The 18,919-nt window shown below is 40.2% G+C and overlaps 1 protein-coding gene across 1 annotated transcript in view; it reads left to right on the forward strand.

Moving 5' to 3' along the window:
• Window positions 1-4,959: 4,959 nt before the first annotated feature.
• Window positions 4,960-18,919, forward strand: part of LTBP2 (latent transforming growth factor beta binding protein 2) — a 3,457,946-nt gene continuing 3,443,986 nt past the window's right edge. The window contains exon 1 of the mRNA XM_044074624.1: window positions 4,960-5,786. Within this exon, the coding sequence (XP_043930559.1) occupies window positions 5,491-5,786 (296 nt within the window). The 5' untranslated portion in view covers window positions 4,960-5,490. The remainder of the gene's footprint in view (window positions 5,787-18,919) is intronic.

Below are 18,919 nucleotides of genomic sequence, written 5' to 3' on the forward strand. Positions count from 1 at the left end.
AAAACTGATGTGATGATTCCATCTTACATATTATAACCAAGTTCTTTTCTATGTTTTCAGAAGATTACCAAAAAAAAAAAATAGTCATTGCCACTGTTTGAATTACTACAAGGTTCTCAAAGTGAGACTTGTAGAGAGTGACATTACATTAATGACAATTTGTCACCATTCTTTTATCGAGTAATACTGATGCAGAGCATCTGAACATAATGCTGCCACCAGAACATTGTCCACTCATGCTTAGTAAAAAAATGTGCACAAATAATTCCTTTACCTTGTCCCGAGAAGCCATATGAAAGTCAGTGGTGCCATTTAACAATAGTACTTTTTTCTTTATTATATTTTTTTCTGCTAAGAATGAGCACACTCCTGGCTTTGCAGGGGCTAAGGATCTGGACTGACCAAAGTTGCTTGCAGTGTGCAGAATGAATCAGTGCATGACCCCGGGGAGCAAAATGCAGCCAGACAGGATGCAAACATCAAGCCAAGCTTCTGTAACAGTAATGCAAAATGCATTGCGGCTAGTTTTAAAGCAGCCAACAGGTTTAGGAATGGGAACTGCTCTACCATATAATGTCTGAATTTATTACCTACTATTACCTATAACTTGTTCATATGTCATGTTGGGGCTCAGAACTCAGCAGGACAGACATATGCCTGTTACGTATGACAGGTATTACATACAGAAAACAAGTAGTGAGCAAGGAGGCAGGCCACAGAGTAGCCATATCCCACATTTGAGACTCAATCAGGCACTGACCAATGCGATAACCTCTGTTCAAGCATGATCTTTGAAAAAGCATGTCATTAGGTACCTTCACAAGGTAAAATACAAAGCAGGGGATCTACTTCCTGAGTATAGAAGACACAGCCTATGATTGCTTCTACGTCTGTAGCCATAAAATCAGAAAAGTCCCATCAAAGGAAGTTGTCACTGCTGCCAGCAATAGGCTTAGTTATGCCCCGAACATAGTAACGTTGTATCATACTCTTCGACAATGTAGGGTAACTTCTATCATGTCAGAAGGCACATCCAGAAAAGGTGGAATTACTTCCTTTTGTCATAAAGCAGCAAGATTGCAAATGAGAAAATGCTACTTCGGGATTTATATGTACTGCGCTTCTGAACAAAACTCTGTAGTTGTAAACTAAAGTGTAAAGACAGCCCTTATGTGAATCAGGTGGGAGGTTGGTATAATGGTTAAGGTGTTTACCTTACAGACACAAGGTGTACGGTTTGATTCTCACATGGCCTAATTGGCTAAGTTTAAAATGGCTCACAAGAGCAGTTAGCCTAGTACTACTCTATGAACCTATATGACAATCAGATGCTTTATATGGTACCCGTTCTGAGAACAGCAACTATTGAAGTACTGCAGTTTTATAATACTGACATGCAATTATTAAAGATGTTATTCAATACATTTTATCTGACAGCATGTACCATAATCCCAATCTTATTGTATATTTTCTTCTGTGAAACATTTGTATTACAAAGTTACCTTGTCAAAGCAAATTGAGCAGTTTGGTCACAAGGCTGCATTTTGAGAATGAGGGAGAGATCATATTAATATTTTATGAAAAATACAATAAAAGGAAAAACATTTGACTGCTGCAAGGAATCGAAGTATTCAGGCAAGTGTATAATTACTCATGTTTAAAGAATCCTCCATTTGGTTTTATATGAAATTAACCCGCTAGGAATAATGAAATATGCATACTTTGATAAGTGTGTAATAATTAACTGGATGCTTGTTAATACCTCAATATTCAGCAAGAAATTTATTAAATTCCATTTCTAATAGAAGGAGCTTATAATATAAAAATGTGTGGGTAGTGTTGCAGTTAGCATTACCACCTCTCAGTACTTGGCTCATCAGTTCAGTTTCTGTAGGGGATTCCCTTTGTGTGGAGTTTGCATGTCTTCCATATGTCATTGTGGATCTTCTCTGGTGCTTGTGTCTTCTCCTAAAGACATGCTGTAGGTAAACTGGTGCTCCTCCAGTCCGCACCAAGATGTGTGCATGTGTTTTATTATGCACTGATGGTCATCTAGGATTAGCTTGCTGAAATAAGATTACTCAGTATCAGGACACTTTCCAGCTACCCTGGACATAGGATAAAGCAGATGTGAGAGAATTTTGTTTTGGACTGGATCAGTCCTGTTTTTCTTTGATGACAGTGAAATCACATGTGAAGGAATGGTATGAGAAAGGTTACATCGGCTGTCAGCATGCTACACTGACCGTTCTGATCCTGGCTTTGGATGGGTCTTAATCTCAGAGCTCTTTTTTTTTTGTCCTTTTTTTTTGGTCCCATTGGACCTCATAGTAATTGTCTCAGCCCTCAGTGCCCTGCATCCATCGAACTTACTCCCGTATAGCTAAGGCCTGTTGTGGATTCTAAGGGCATCCTAGGAGCTTGGTTCATTTGTGCTTCTATATGGGGGGAGAATTTTTGTTTATTCCATACTTATTCCCTTTCTCAAACCCCACACTCACTAATTGCATCAAACAGGCACCTCCCATTTTGTGACCACACCCCCTTAGGAAAAGTATTAACAAGCACCTTCCACCAAAGGTGGGCATGTCCATTCCTTCTCTGCCCCTCTGTCATTTGCCCAAGCTGCTAATGGAACTCAGGTCACCTGGGCTGTAGTCAGGGTTTTATTCCTCTACACCACCAGAGCCGGCCATCAGTTAGAGCTCTTAAACTGTGTATGGAAATGGATGTGGCTGCAGCTAGCCGGTGTTGTTGTTGCCATGGTTTCTGATACACTGATAAGAAGAATCAGTTCTGCATAAATATTGCCACAACAGTTCTCTGGATCTGCGCTCGCTCTCTCTCTCTCTCTCTCTCTCTCTCTGTCTCTCTAATTTGTATGCTTTAGTAAATTATCTGGACCAAGAAGCAAGGCAAAATACCTTACCATAAGAGTTAGCCGTCCCTGAGGAAGATCCTCGGAAGGGACATGGCAGGCCAGCAGAAGGGCTGACAATTTATGGATCAAATCAAACTGCTCAGCTTGCTACAGTATGGTAGGTTTATTCATTTCACATCAGAGCAGGAGACTTAGTGATGGAAGACAGATTCAGACAAAGCAGATGTTGGAGACAGCTAAAGCTTTTTTTTTGCTAGTCAGAAAAGCTCAAGACAATAGGATTAGATGCCCAGACTTAAATAAATAACATTTGCATGCTTTTTCAAAGACACTTTTGCATGTGGTGCTTATTAATCTGTGTGATGCACCTAAAATCATTTCACCCTTTCCATCAGGCACTTGTTGCAAAGGATTCATCTTGGTCTACTTTATTTTTCTAGGTTAAGCATTTCAGTTGCATGACAATAAACAGTCTTGTTTATCATTTCCTTTCTGAAATGGTCTATGGACTATTTATAACCATGACTCAGGCCACAAGAGCAAGGATTTATAATATACATACCGCGCATATGGCGCACGCGCGCACACACACTCACACACACACACACTCACACACACACACACACACACACACACACACACACACACACACACACACACACACACAAATGCACATTAGGCAAGGATAAATGCAGTACATGTACATTAACAATATTGTGGCCAATCAACTAGCTTTTTTCTGTTTTCATAAGGAAATCATAGTGCCTGAGAAAATACAGAATTATGGGAAGCAACACTTATACTTCAACAAGGAGTGTGACTGAACCCCACACACTGTAAATGGGGGGAGTGCAGAACTCTTAACAATACACCATTGGATTGTCTGGATTCTTGCATGCTACTGCATATTAACACTTCTTTATTTTATCCAAATCTGCTGCTTGCCTGTGCAGTGTCATAGTATAAACCCTCTGACACTTTAATTAATCCTGCTTGCTGCCTTAGACTTCCTTGGAATAAAGGCACATAGCTGTAGCACCCAAATCAAGACAGTTTTACTTTTCCTTCATATCCTTGTTGAATAGGGCCAAAAAGCAAACCAACATTAACATCCAACAAACCTTTCCAAGCTAAAAGGGCTATCAGGACAAATAACCATCTAGATCCTCCCGTTTAGAGGCACCCGCTTCCTTGCCTTTAACCACTTTAACACCCACATGCTGGTCTTTGCTGTGTTTGGCACACCCCTCTCAACTATACAGATTTTTGTAGAATGTCCAGATTTTTACTTTATATTTTTGGTCCATTTCTCATAAAACCTGGTTTTCTGGCATATCACTGGGACGATCTGATGATTAAAGTGACTTAATTATGACATACACTGGAGTTTCAAACTTTATATCCTTCAGAAAATGAATGCTAAGACAAATTACGTTGTTTTATCAACCTTCTAAGCTTATGAGAGCAGTATTTAAAATCTATACTTATTTTTGGGCCTTTGTCCCCCATTATGTAATCCTTTGTCCAGATTTCTTGTGCTAAGAGGTTGAGAGGTATGGTCTGGTATACAAAGATCTGTTAAATATGGGTACAAGGACCCAAACCATAAATGGTTAGCATTAAAAGGTGTTGTTTACAATTTACAGTAAACTGCTGTCACTGTTAGCAGAAGATTAAATAATAAGCAAGCCATAAAGGAAAAAGTTGATGTGCTCTGTGCCAGTCTGCTGCTCTGATGTGTGTGTGTGTGTCTGTGTGTGTGTAAGTGGGTATGAATGGTTACTTATATGTTCTTTATTTTTGTTCATTATATCAAAAACAAAGCATATACCATAAGACAATGTTTGTTTCCTTCATGTCAAAAGAGTAGCATTACTGGGGCCGTTGTGTAGCAGTTTTGAGATCTGAAACAATAACCATGTTACAAACTTCGAGACTTCGCACAACAATGGGTTAATCCATCTCAGCCTAAATTTTACACTCCCTGCCAAAAAGGGTGTTGCTACAAGGCTTTGAGCACTCAGTGTGTCTTCTGCTCCTCCTCTGTGCATTTTGTGTGATTCTGTAACATGAGGGTGTGTGTGTGTAATTAGTATGTGGGCAGTGCACTCTCTGAATGGGGGGAACAGCCAGGCATCCTAATAAAGAGTAAAAGTGGGAGTTTCCTAAAGACAAAAAATGTGTCCTCTACAAACCTGACATAAGAGGCGAGAAGGCGGTGGGATCAGCAGAAAGTTTGAACAGCAGCAGCAGTTGGGATCCTGGATGATCATTTGGTTTGTCTGGCGAAAAGGAGGTTTGCAAAACTTCAGAAGACAGGATCGGGTCCACTGAGGGGACGCAAAGATCAGCGCAGGGGGACCACATCATTGCTGGTAGAGAAGAGACCCCCGGGATAAACACGCTGCTCGTAGTGTTGGCAGAAGGCAGAGGTGCAGAGACTGGCAGAACTTAACTTAGAAACTCGGAAAGTAGGGACGTGGTGAGGGGAATAAGAGGCAACTACTCCTGTGGGACACTTCCTCACCTGTACGCTTATCGGTTCCCCTCCCCAACAGCATCGGCACAGTGGGTGTCCCTTCACCGGGAAGCTGCATCCCCCGGTTCTGATGATGATGATGATGACGATGAAGAAGATGCTGAGGAGAGTGCCCAGTTTGCGCTGGACTCCTGCCCTCCTGCTGCCCTTGGTCATGCTGGCTGGACTTAGTGATGGGCAAGATTCGTTAGAGCCCGTCTCTACCCAGAGGAGAGTTAATGGTCGCCTTCATTCTCTCCATAGGACCGGACTGCCAGTTGCGGGGCATCGGCCGCAAGCCAGTGGCGCCCCCCAAAGAGGGGGGCAGGAGCAGCCCTCTACTCAGAACAAACAAAAGACTTTGACAGCGGCCGTCCGTTTAGCTGGGTAAGTTGAACTGGACAATTCCAATTACCTAGATGCTGTTGCCAAATCAGTAAAAAAAGATCAGAACAATCTCTCTGGACATGATCCACGTGTTTGTGTTTTTGTGCGTTCCTCACCACTTTTATTGCATAAGTCTGTGAGTGTGTGGTCTGTCTGTGTGTTTACGTATGTGTTGACATTTATGTCTGGTGGCAGGGGTCGTGCTGTGTGTCTGTCTACCAGTGTGTAAATATATGTGGTGGTGGTGTATTCTATGTGTGCCTTACTGTGTGTACGTGTGTATAAATATGTGTGTGTGTGTGTGTGTGTGTGTGTGTCTGTGTAAATAATGGTGGTGGTGGTTTGTGCATGAGTGTGTTTGTATAAATATATACATGTTTGATACTGTGTATATGTGTATGTATAAATATATCTGAATATTTTGTGTGTATGTATAAATATATATGTGTGTTGTGTGTGTATAATTATATGTAAGTGTTGGTGTGTATGTGTGTGCGTATGTGTGAGTGTGTATGAGTAAATATATATGAGTGTTGTTGGTGTGTTAGTGTGTGTGTGTGTGTGTGTGTGTGTGAGTGTGTGTGTGCGTGTGTTTAAATAAATGTATATATATATATATATATATATATATATATATTTGTGTCTGTGTGTGTGTGTGTGTTGTTGGTTGTATGTGTGTGTGTGTCTGTGTGTGTGTGTGTGTGTGTGTGTATGTGTGTGTGCGCATTGGTTGTGTGTCTGTGTGTGTGTGTTGGTTGTATGTGTGTGCGTGTGTGTGTGTGTGTGTGTGTGTGTGTGTGTGTGTGTGTGTGTGTGTGTGTGTGTGTCTGTGTGTGTGTTCTATGTAACTGCTCTGGAATGGAATGATGCTTCAGTCCCAACTAACGGTTCTTTATTGTTCAGAATATTTGTTTAGATTTTGGCATTTTTTTATTACACCTTGATTATAAATGAATTACCACGTTGTATATGTATCTACTGTTCAAGATCTCTTTATAATGACAACAATTTGCATGATGGATGCAGTGGTGGAAGAAAGTAGCTCCTTTCAAACTTTCATTAAAGTGTCAGTAAAATTGCTGCTATGAATGACTAACATATCCATGACCCATATAAACCTTGGAGCCAGGCTCCACTTCCCTCTTTATATTCTTGTATAAATTGCTGTTGTTGTGTCCTCTTCATAATTATTCAGCTGGAGAATCTAAGAAACAAAATATTCATGGGCCTTCAGCCGTGCTAAAACCTGCAACTGCAAGTAATAAGTGTATGAACCAGTTAGGCTCTAGTAAAGAGAATAGGTACAATCTATCTTCTCAAATGTGCTGCACTTAAAGTAAAACAGCTACACAGGCACAAACCTAAATCTCCATTAATAAAAAAAAAAATATCTATATATATATATATGTGTGTGTGTGTGTGTGTGTGCGCGCTCCTTGCTTGGTGGTTAGGTTGCTAGTAATGATTAGTCAAAGTATATGTGAGGAGCATTCTGTGTCTAAGTCACTTGTAGTGTGAGTTTTAGCTGAGGGTATCCAGAAACAAGTTTCACACGCATTTTCACATTCCTTCTCTTTGCTCCTTTGGATGTTGTTTACAAAGCAAAAATCCAGCCTTTGCGTTACACTTTCCTTTGGCACTAACAGAGACATACAGAATGTTGTGTAATTACACATACGCACACACATACATACCTTCCTTACCATTTCATATATTCTATTTTAGTTACAGCCTAAGCAGGAGACAGATGTGTGTCCCTGTGTATCCTGTGTATACATATGTGTTTATAGCGGAATATATGTAACTTTATCTGTCTTTCTATGTGTGTGTGTGTGTGTGTGTGTGTGTGTGTGTGTGTGTGTGTGTGTGTGTGTGTCTGTGAATGTGTGTAAAACATGTTATGTGATGAACTGCATAGTTCTTTGTGGTTTACAACCTGCTACCCTCTAATGACGTGAGTCATTCCTGACTCACGGACACTTTCCTGTATCTCTTTTCCTTCCTTTCCACTCCCCCAACAATGGCACACTTCCCACCTGCTTCTCACACTTAACATGCCCCCGAGCTGTGTGCAGCATACAGATAGCATACCAAAACATGAACATGCTTTTAATGTCTGTTCAAGAGTAATCACCTCCATGCGGAACAAATTAAAGCACCGACATGTGGCCGTAAATCTGAACTGAGGCTGTAAGAACAATTTAAATTAACAACATCAGCCAAAAGGGAAAAAAATGCACTGCCAATCATTGCTAGATATTTCATTAATGTCTGAGGCAGAAATATGAAAGATATACGTTATTTGAGTGGGTGTGTACATAAGGACAAGAGCATGAAGTGGGCAAACTGGATTTAGGGAAGGAGTTTCAGGACAAGTGGGAAAGCATCAGGTTTGCTAATGTTTTTGTGGACAAGCTATATTATTTATTGCACAGAACAGACCCTCAAGTATGTCATTTATGTACGTGTGTATATATGGGAGAGCTACAGAATCCTGAAAGCCCAAAATCCTGAAAACACACAGGATACCAACACTTACTATATTCCAGCACAAGTACATACAGAAACAAATAAAACGCAAACCATATTACTCTTCTCCAGGTATAAGCAGGGGGCAAGCACCCCTACACCCCCCCATGTGGGGGGCTGTGCCCCCCCACCCCCTGCTACTTAAATATGTCAACTCCGAGAATGCACATGGGGGTGCAGGGGGGCTTGCCCCCCTGCATATAGTTGAAGGTAATATGTTTCTGTATGTACTTGTGCTGGTGTTGGTATCCTGTGTGTTTCAGGATTCTGTAGCGCTCCTAGATATATATATATATATATATATGTATATATGTATATATATATATATATATATATATATATATATATATATATATATATATATATACACATACATACATAAATGTGTGTGTGTGTGTGTGTGTGTGTGTGTGTGTGTATATATATATATATATATATATATATATATATACATGTGTGTGTATATATATATATATATATATATATATATATATAGTTATTGTTTCACATTCATTTTAGTGGGGTTCCTTAATTGCATGAGCTGTCTGTTGAATAAGGCTTCAAGCAGTATACATATCTTTTATGAATGGAGTTATTCTAGGAGTGGTTTTCTGTTACTGTCCTGAAAGAGTTTTTTTTTTTTTTTCTTAAATTTTTCAAGTTTTTTGTGATGCCTTTAAGGTACTACTGCCAAGCTTAACCCTATACCTCTTGTGTATATTCTTTAGTTGTCTAGCTTAGTGGATTTTAATGTTTTTATTTTAATTCGTGAGTTTCAGGTCCACTTGTTTGTAATGCATTTTTGATTGGCCAGTTGTGATTCTTTCTTTTCATTTTTATCTGTATTTTTTAGTATCATTAGATTTTATTATCTATGGGTTTGATTGAGTTGGTAATTGTTTCTGGTGCATAGTGCTTATAGTGGGTTTGTGTGTGTGTGTGTGTGTGTGTGTGTGTTTTCTGCATGCAGTGTGTGGAGTTGTTTTTCTTCTTTTCAATGTTTTTGAGTAGGGCAGAATTAATGTGAGATTTAGATTTGTGTGATTTTATTTTTTAGGTGAGTGAGTGAGTAAATACATGTGTGATCATGGTTTTCGTGTTTCATTTAATGCATTTATTGATTTATTGGTCTTACAAATTCTGATATGCTGTGCAGACTGCATTTTAGCTTGTTTTTCTTTTTTGTTGTATTGTATAGATTTCCATTGGTATGGTATTGTTTAGGAAGGCAGGCTGTTGAATGTGTGCATGTTTTATGTTTGTAATGGGTAGGACTTCTTTTTTTCTTTACATAACTATGGTAGAGTTGGTGCCTAGGATGAGAGAAGATGTAGGTGATAGATACTTTGACGTGAAGCATGGAAATAACTGCACTCATTGGAGTGATTAAGTATCAGTTTTCTGTACTTTCTTGCTGTACTTAACTGTTTTCCACCTAAACACAAGATTTTCCAGCATTTATCGTGATTTAAAAGCTTGTTTTTTTCACATATTGTACTTATTTGACTGCCTGCACTTTTAAAAAGTTGTTTTTGTTTAAATAATTTGTTTAACTGTTGTAGGCTACACACTAAAGTGCGATAGCCTTTTCTGATCGTTTGTAGTCGTTTAAAGCTGTTTTAAGTGTATTTTTTACTGTTTTTGCCTTATCTTAAAAAAAAAAAAAAATTCCTTGTTTCCCACATTTCTAAGCTAGTATAGTCCAGTTTTCAGGCTAGTGCTGAATTCAGGGCTGTGTTACAAGTTTCTGAGTTGCCCATACCTTACTTGGATAGAAGGAAGTTTCTCTGTTCACCTGTGAGAGAGGGGAACTTTGAGCAACCTATTTGTCCCTGGAGGAGTGGTTCCAGCCCAGAAGTTAGTAGTTTATTGGCCATTTTGAGCTAATTTCTATCTTTTTCATTGCCCTACTATAAAAACCGCGTTTGCATGGTTTTGCGCACCGGGCAGCGCCGGTTAGCTACGGTTAAATTATTCCCAGCTCCACTGAGTCTCCTCTTCAGTTTTCCCTTGAAACTAGTCTAACTCTCAACCTAAGCACTCAAAAAGCATCCTACAGCCCAGCACTTGCTCAGACCTAATAGCAAGCACTAATATACCCTGACACTGATTGCCCAGCAGAGCAAGGCTCTTTATTCACCCCTCATCAACCAAGCGACTAAGCAGCTCACCCTACTATTCAGGCATGACCAAAGGGCAATTTCAGGTGTACTCTCCAGTCCAGCTGGTGAATCTGGGTATCCTGAGGCAATGTTACAACTGCCTCATGTACACATACAACCCTCTCCTCCTACCACAAAATGCTAACATATGCGAGAGATGCAATTATACAGCCAAACTGGAAGCTAAGCTGTCTCCACCCAAGACTGGAACACACAGTCAGGAGGAGAAGTTTAACACTTGCACCACACCTCCAGCTGCACACAGACCTACTAAAACAGCACTGGCAAAAATACACATAAATACACAAATTCATACTCAGAGGCTCTAAATAAAAACCTGCAAAAGCATCAGAGACCTCCAAAGCAGACACCCAAACAACCTGCACCTCCTGTCACAAACCAGACAACACATAAAACACAAAATTAGTGTGCCACACAATCACAGCCCTTAAGGCGAAATAACATACCTAACACACTAGTAATAGGTGACTCTGTAGTCAGGCACACTGACGTCCCACTCACTAGGCTGGACAAGCAGAAGGTTACTGTTACCTGCCTGTCGGGAGCCAGAATCCACCACATAACACAAGCACTCAGGTCACTCCAGAACAAGTACAAATATGACTCTGTCATTGTTCATGTTGGTGTGAATGACCTGAGATGTACCTCCCTGGACTACATGAAAAGAGACATGGAAGAGCTCTCTGACCATGTAGCCCAGGCTGGTATGACCTGACCCTGAGTAGCATCCTGCCCTCACCAAGAATGATACCTCAGTATAAAGAAAAAATGATCAATTTCAACAATTGGCTAAGCTTCTGGTGTCATTCAAAGGGGATCCAGTGTCTGTCAGCCTGGGACGACATGCTCGACAAGCCACGTTGCTCACAAGAGACGGCTTGCACCTATCTCCCCTAGGCTTTCGAGTACTGGCCAAGGCTCTTACTGCCCCCATAGTGCTTTTTTTAGGCAAGACTCAAAAGTCAAACTCACCTCCGTAAACAGCACAATTAACAAAAAAAACCTGAGGGTTATGCTATTCAACGCCAGGATTTTAAATCTCAAAATGCACGTGCTCGAAGCACTCCTCAGTATGGAGAACGTCAACATCTGCGCAGTAACTGAAACATGGTTCAAGGCTTCAGTGAGCACCCCAGCACTACCGGGCTACAACTCATACCACACGTTTTGTCCACAGAACATGGACCAAAACACAAAAGGAGGGGGTGTATCCATATTCATCAAGGATACCTACACCTCCAGGTTAGTGGTGCAGCATAATACCTCTGAGATCATCCATGTGCAACTAACATCGGGCAAATCTGCAATGCAAATTGTGGCCTGCTACAGATCACCCTCCATGACCCAGGACCACCACTCCACCTTTCTGGAGACACTGGAAAACATGAGGGTCCTACCGAACACCCTGATATTGAGCGACTTCAATTACCCTACCATTCACTGGGAAAACTACTAGAGTACAAACTCCCAGGCCCAGCGCTTCCTGGAATTCATCAACTCAAATGCCCTGGATCAGCTGGTAAACTCCCCTACCAGAGCTATAAACATATTGGACCTGGTCATCATGAACATGGATGACAGATGTTCCACACCGGTGGTCAACCCATCACTGGTTAGATCAGACCATAAACTAATCACTCTGGATGTCCACACTAGACCACTACCCCCAACTAAGGAAACTACAGTAAAAAACTTTTCTAATGCAAACGTCACCTTACTTAAGACAGAGATGGTAAGTTTCACAGCCCCCACACTAAAGGATAATGCTGCCCAAGATGCAGAAACCTTTACAAATGCACTCTATGAGCACCAACAAGGACGCATGGACCGGATTGTGCTATCCCTAGCAAAACCAAGATTCTCTCCTCTAAGAGAAGGAAACCAGTTTGGTGGACCCCTGCCATAAACAGGCTGTACAATAGAAGGAGGAAACTAGTTCAGAAAAAAAGCAAATCCCAAGAAGGAAAGACATCCCTGATCAGTATCAGTAAGAAACTAAGATCCCTCATGAAATCATCCAAGGCTAACTTGAAAAGAAAAATAGCCAAGGATTCAAAAGATAACCACAAAGCCTTCTTTAGCTATGTTAAGAATCTAAGTGGCAACTCACAGATATGCACTGAACTAGTGCATAATAGCATAAAGTATACTGAATCTACTGATATTGCCAACATTCTGGCAGATAGATTCAGTGCAGACTTCACCCCCTCTCACCTCCAAAAGGGCCCACAACAGTACTGGAAAAGTGTAGTGTCCCAAAAATTACAGACGCACAGGTGAAAACAGCCCTTTCAAAAGCCAAAAACACAGCAACAATGGGACCAGATGGTGTCCCAAGCTGCATCTTGCACGAACTACAGAACAAACTAACCCCCCACCTAAACACGCTGTTCAACCTCAGCCTTTCCACAGGCTACGTGCCCATAGAATGGCGCACAGCAACGGTTATTCCTCTCCACAAATGAGGGGCCACATCTGACCCTGGTAACTATCACCCCATAAGCCTGACTAGCCTGGTCTGCAGGGCTATGGAGCGCATCATCATGGAACTCATTAACAAAGACATTGGGAACCTCCAAACACTTGACCCAACCCAGTTCAGCTTTGTTAAGGGCAGGTCATGCCTACTAAACCTGTTTGACTTCTTTGAGACAGTCACCAAGGCCATAGATGAGGGAAAGGTGGTTCACACAGCCTACCTTGACCTCGCCAAGGTTTTCGACACCATCCCCCACTCGGGTATTACAGAAAAACTCACCAGCCTGAATATAAACCCCTACGTCACGAGATGGGATGCCAACTGGCTTACAGACAGAACTCACACGGTAAGAATATTGAGCTCCAGGTCCGACTCTAAACCAGTCACAAGTGGTGTCTTGTAAGGCTCGGTCCTGGGACCCCTACTGTTTGGCATATACTTCTCAGAAGTACAGGCAAACACAGGCGGGCTATGGCTAACCAAGTTTGCTGATGACTGCAAATTAGGAGCCATAATTGACTCTGTGGCTGACACGGACATCCTCCAAAAGGGCCTTACTGAGATGGACACCTGGTGTCAAAGTCATGGCCTCAAGCTAAATGCCAAAAAATGCATAGTTATCCTGTTTGGGAAAAACAAAACACCCACAAATTACCTCATAGGTGGCAGCTCCCTTAATACAGAAGAGATCTGGAGACCCAGGTAGATAGTAATCTCTCCTTTGACAATCATATTGCCAAAGTAGTTAGGAAATCCTTCTATGTGGCCCATCTAATTACTAAAGGGTTCACATCTAGAAATAAAGAGGTTATAGTGCCCCTCTACTCATCACTCATTAGACCCATCATAGAGTACAATGCCCCATTTGGGATGTACCTCACAAGACACTTCCAATAGCTGGAAAGACCACAAAAGTACCTCAGCAAGAGGATTACTAGCCTCAAACATATGTCCTATGCATCAAAAACCACCAAAAATATCGAAACCTGTTATAATACCACACGAAAGAAGACTCCGTTGCAGCTTTGTAAAAAGTTTAATCCAAAGGTTGTAGTTTCATTCAGTAACACGAAAAAACACACTTCTATTCTCTTCTCTAGCGCCTCGGCAAATAGCCTTTTCAGAGTAGATAGTTCTATATATATATATATATATATATATATATATATATATATATATATATATGTCCTATGCAGCCCGACTGAAAAACCTCCGGCTGTACTCAGTGGCATATCCCTTACTCAGAGGTGATCTCTGCCTGACTTACAAAGCCATGTCCAACTCAGAATTGATGGACATGCTCCACCTAAAGAAATCCAAGTCACTGCGAGCCACGCGCTCTAGTGAGCTAAACCTCACCACAACAATAAATAGAACATACTGGAGGGATAGATTCCTGTCACAGAGACTCCCCATGCTTTGGAACAAAATTCCTAACTACATCAGGCAGAGTCCCTCACTAACACTCTTCAAGAGAAACCTTGACGAGTGGATGGGTAACAGAAAATACACCCCTGGGATCACTTCATTGGCTCTGCTTGACAAAGGATCAGTTAATTAATCAATGGGGCGGCAAAAGCCGACACACTCTGGCTAGGCTTATAAATGCCCTCGGGCAGATAGCCTAGTACCTACCTATGAGGTGTCCCTTGCACCACCTTACTGTTGTCTGCTGTCCATAACCTTGACCCAGGCCCTAACAGCATCACTACACCGTACCTTATAAAAAGCCTTTCCATGGCACTACTACTTAACAAGTCACTCAGACAGCTCCCTATTGAAATGTCAGCAGTTGAAATGCTGACCGCCAGCAAGGTGAAAAATAAGACTAAAAACCTGGGAGAAGAGCAACTCTTGAAAATCGCCCTTCTCCTGTAAAATTATTATTTTTTTTTTGCAGAGTGTAAGGCCCACTACACCCCCCACCAATGTAGGAGGCAAGCCCCGCCACACCCTGAAACTTATGTATGCCATCTCTGAGATGATCATACCACAGAGAAAAGGGAATAGCCCAAGAAATGGCCATTTCAGACTTAATATATGTAAGAAAGTTTTCTGGACATTCAGTCTCTGCTTCAGGACTTACTGTAGTCGGTCTCAACATTTCAAATGGTTACCCACTCAGACATACTTCGCATACACCAGCACACCTGCACAACAATCTAGCCCCTTCTTAGTCTTTAGTTTAACCCTAATGCTGAAACTTTTGGTATATCCGAAGATTCAGCACTAAAACTCAGCTCCACTCTTACCATAATCACAAGCGCTCAGTCTTCCCTTTTTTTCTTATCTCCAGCATTTGTCAGTGTGCTTTTGATCTTACAAACGTACAAAACAGTATATAGTATATTGTATAGGTATTTAAATAGAGAGTGCGTATGATGTATGGAATACCTACAGTCTAAGATGTTGTATGTAACACATGACTTAGGCCCCGCAGATTCCATTTATACACCGTCCCTGCTATTTTTTTTTCTTTTAGCTTGAATAATTGCTTCCCATTAAACTGTCGGTTGAATAAAAGTTGTATTTTCTATAGGCTGTTATGAATAACCTGTCTCTTTGGTATTTTTTTCCTGTAATCTGACATAATTTTAACTGTTTAAAGTTTTAGGTAAGATTTTTATATTATTTAGTGAAACAATGTGGATTGTGATAGCATTTTTAGTATATAAATATGTATATTGGATGTGTTATCTGGAGTATGATACATGAAATATGCTGTACAGAAACAATGTATGATATTTAATGCATCACATGAATTTGAACCCCAATTTTTCCTTTAGCTGTTCATGTTGATTTTTAGTCAGACTTATTGTTTCCTACTCACTACAGTAGATTGTGGAAATTAGATTGTTTGCTTAAGTTGCCTATTTAGTACAATGTCTGGTATGTTCTGCAGCTGTTTATGAATAGGGTGGCTTGTTGGTGGTTTTCTCCTCTAGTTTTGAGGCAAGTTTAAATGTGTTTTTCTGTGCTGTCAGGTCAGTTTTTTATGTTATTATTTTTCATAGTGCAGTGAGGGTTATTTTAGTTTTAGATGGTTTTATATATTTGCTATTATTTTCACGGGTATGATTTTATTTATTTTAGATACATAGGATTAGTTCCATTTTGGTGACCGTGCCATTTTCTACTTGGCTACATGTGCTTCTACTTTTATTATTTTGTTTGTTTTGTTTTGTTCTGTTTTCGATCATTGTAGGTAACTGCTAAGACTAAGGTCTGATTTGTTATCTGCGGATTTGACGTAGATGTTTGTGTAGCTGACCTGTAGGGATTAGCTTTGATGTTTAGCAGCACCATGGTTCATTTCATTATAGTTTCGATAGAGCCTTGCTTCCTAATGGAGCCTTTACCTCTGTGGAAATGTTAGGTCATGGGACAACATCCCTCCTGCTTAGCTTACTGCACCACTGAGAGATCCACATCATTAATCTGTTTGCAGTGCTTTGGTAAGCGGTGTGACATGTGAAATGCACATATGACAGCAGCATTGTTAATCTGTTTGAAATGCACATATGACAGCAGCATTGTTAATCTGTTTGAAATGGACATATGACAGCAGCATTGTTAATCTTTTTGAACTGCACATATGACAGCAGCATTGTTAATCTGTTTGAAATGCACATATGACAGCAGCATTGTTAATCTTTTTGAACTGCACATATGACAGCAGCATTGTTAATCTGTTTGAAATGCACATATGACAGCAGCATTGTTAATCTGTTTGAAATGCACATATGACAGCAGCATTGTTAATCTGTTTGAAATGCACATATGACAGCAGCATTGTTAATCTGTTTCTTTTTCATTCTTAATCTGCTTTGCTTTTGCTGTTTTAACTGCATTGTTGATGTCTTTGCTGAATCTTTGTGACGATAGCACCGTGGATGTAATTGCTGCACACAAGTGAACGCTACATTATTTACCTGCTTGCTGCACTTGTATGAGAACTGCATTGCTGAGGTTTTTGCTGTATTTATCTGACAGTTTGCACTGGTGATTTACTTGCTACATGTGAAGTGGAAGCTATATTGTTATTCTGTTGATGTATCCGTGAGAGGCCTGTGCAGTGCATGAATAAATGGTCCATTATTCATTTGTTTGCTGTAGCCATGTGATAGCTTTATTGCCAGTCTGTTTGTTGTATTGAAACAAGGATGAGTTGTCACTCTATTTACTGCAACAAAGTGAGGGCTATATTGTTAGTCCACTTGCTTTAACCCATGTTAAAGCTGCACTGTTAATCTGCTTGTCAGAGCTGCGTTTTTGATTTGTGTGCTGAACCCAGGTAAAAGCTACACTGTTTCTTTGCTTGCTACCTGAGTGTAACAGCTGTATTGCTAATCTGGTAGCTGTATTATGAAGCTGTATTGCTGTGTGGGACATTAACATTTCTTTGCCTTGACCCACATTTTAAGGACATTTAGTATTTATAGGAAGATTCTAGTGACACTTTTCTTTCGCTTTAAAGCTAACTTTGCAGCTCATATTAGTGCCTCCTTTTATGACTTTCCTTCATCTTTGGTGAATGTAGATCCCAGAGTGTTTTTACAGTATCAGCGGTGCACTACGTAGCACACTCACCTTTGATGCAGAAGGCTGTGGGTTCTATTGCCACACCAGGTAGGTCAATTGTTAACACTGCAGTGCAGCATGAGGGAGTACTTCACTCCTGAGTGTGCAGTCTTTGGGATGAGATGATAAACTGAGATCCCGTCTGCCTGAGATGGTGATAGCTCAGGTGGAGGATGTACAGCCCCTATGAAAAAGAATAGAAGAAGTTTCCTGATGCCCTGGCCAAATTTCCCCTAGTAATATAAATACTCCAATGTAAAAGAAGCTACTAGCCTAGTGGGACTAACACAGTCAAAAAAAGATGCTTGCATTGACTTTATAAACATGAACTGTGGCAGTAAAACAGAAGAAATTCTCATCCAGCATCTGCACATTTGTACATATAGTGGTTACATGGTGACAGTGATTTCTTAAAAGGGAATTACCAATACCTGAGTCTGTACCTTATTACTTCTCGGACAGATCAGGTCAGTTAAAGCCATTAAGTCATATTGAATGGATATCCTAACACCTCTTCATTCAGTCATCTTGACATTGTATAATTTTGGTACTGAGAGCGCTTTCGTTTGGGCTGCACTACACTGTCGGTATTTCAGAGGCAGTTTTCTTTAGAATATCATTTTTTTTCATTTCGTAGATAAACTTACTGCATCATAGCCATTGTTAGTAAATAGCAACCAATTTTTTTTCCATTTTTTTAAAACCCTTTTACTAAATTAGCACTTGGCACACATATATTAACAGTAAAGAAAACAAACTACGTTAGCATATTTTGTAATTTGCATACATTATACGTCACACACTTTCTTTCTTCGTAACTGTCATCAGTCCATGAGATCGTGTCAAACCTCAAACCTTACTTCCTAACGAACACTATTCTGCATGTATTGTTCCCACAAATTCCACTGATTTCTGTGTAAATTGCTCCTTCCCTTTTATAAAGATCCACTTTTTTTCTTTGATCTCTTTTTACAATATTCAGTAAGTCAAAAATAGTTGGTTTAGATTTTGCTTTCCTTTTTCTAGTAATTACTTTTTTGGCAAACAATATAATTAAACATAGTACGGAGTTACTATGCCAAGGCAATTCAAATTCTCTATATCAGCTCAAATTAATCATGTCTTTATTTTTGATTTAATTTAAGAAAAAACATTTTTGCATATTCACATTATTAATATAAAATGAATCATGTCGCATTATTTTCTTCTAAACATCTAGTTTTCCATTCGGGTCTCACTGTCTCGTATATTAATTCCATTTTTCTATTTGTCACTAAAAGGACAACTGAACTATCAATTTCCTCTTCAGCAAGTCTTCATTTTGGCACTGGATGTCTTCACTTCAGCATCTATAAAGCTGC

This window comes from Protopterus annectens, chromosome 6.part0 (assembly GCF_019279795.1).
Source record: "Protopterus annectens isolate FY-2018-M chromosome 6.part0, PAN1.0, whole genome shotgun sequence".
NCBI classification, from domain to species: domain Eukaryota; kingdom Metazoa; phylum Chordata; order Ceratodontiformes; family Protopteridae; genus Protopterus; species Protopterus annectens.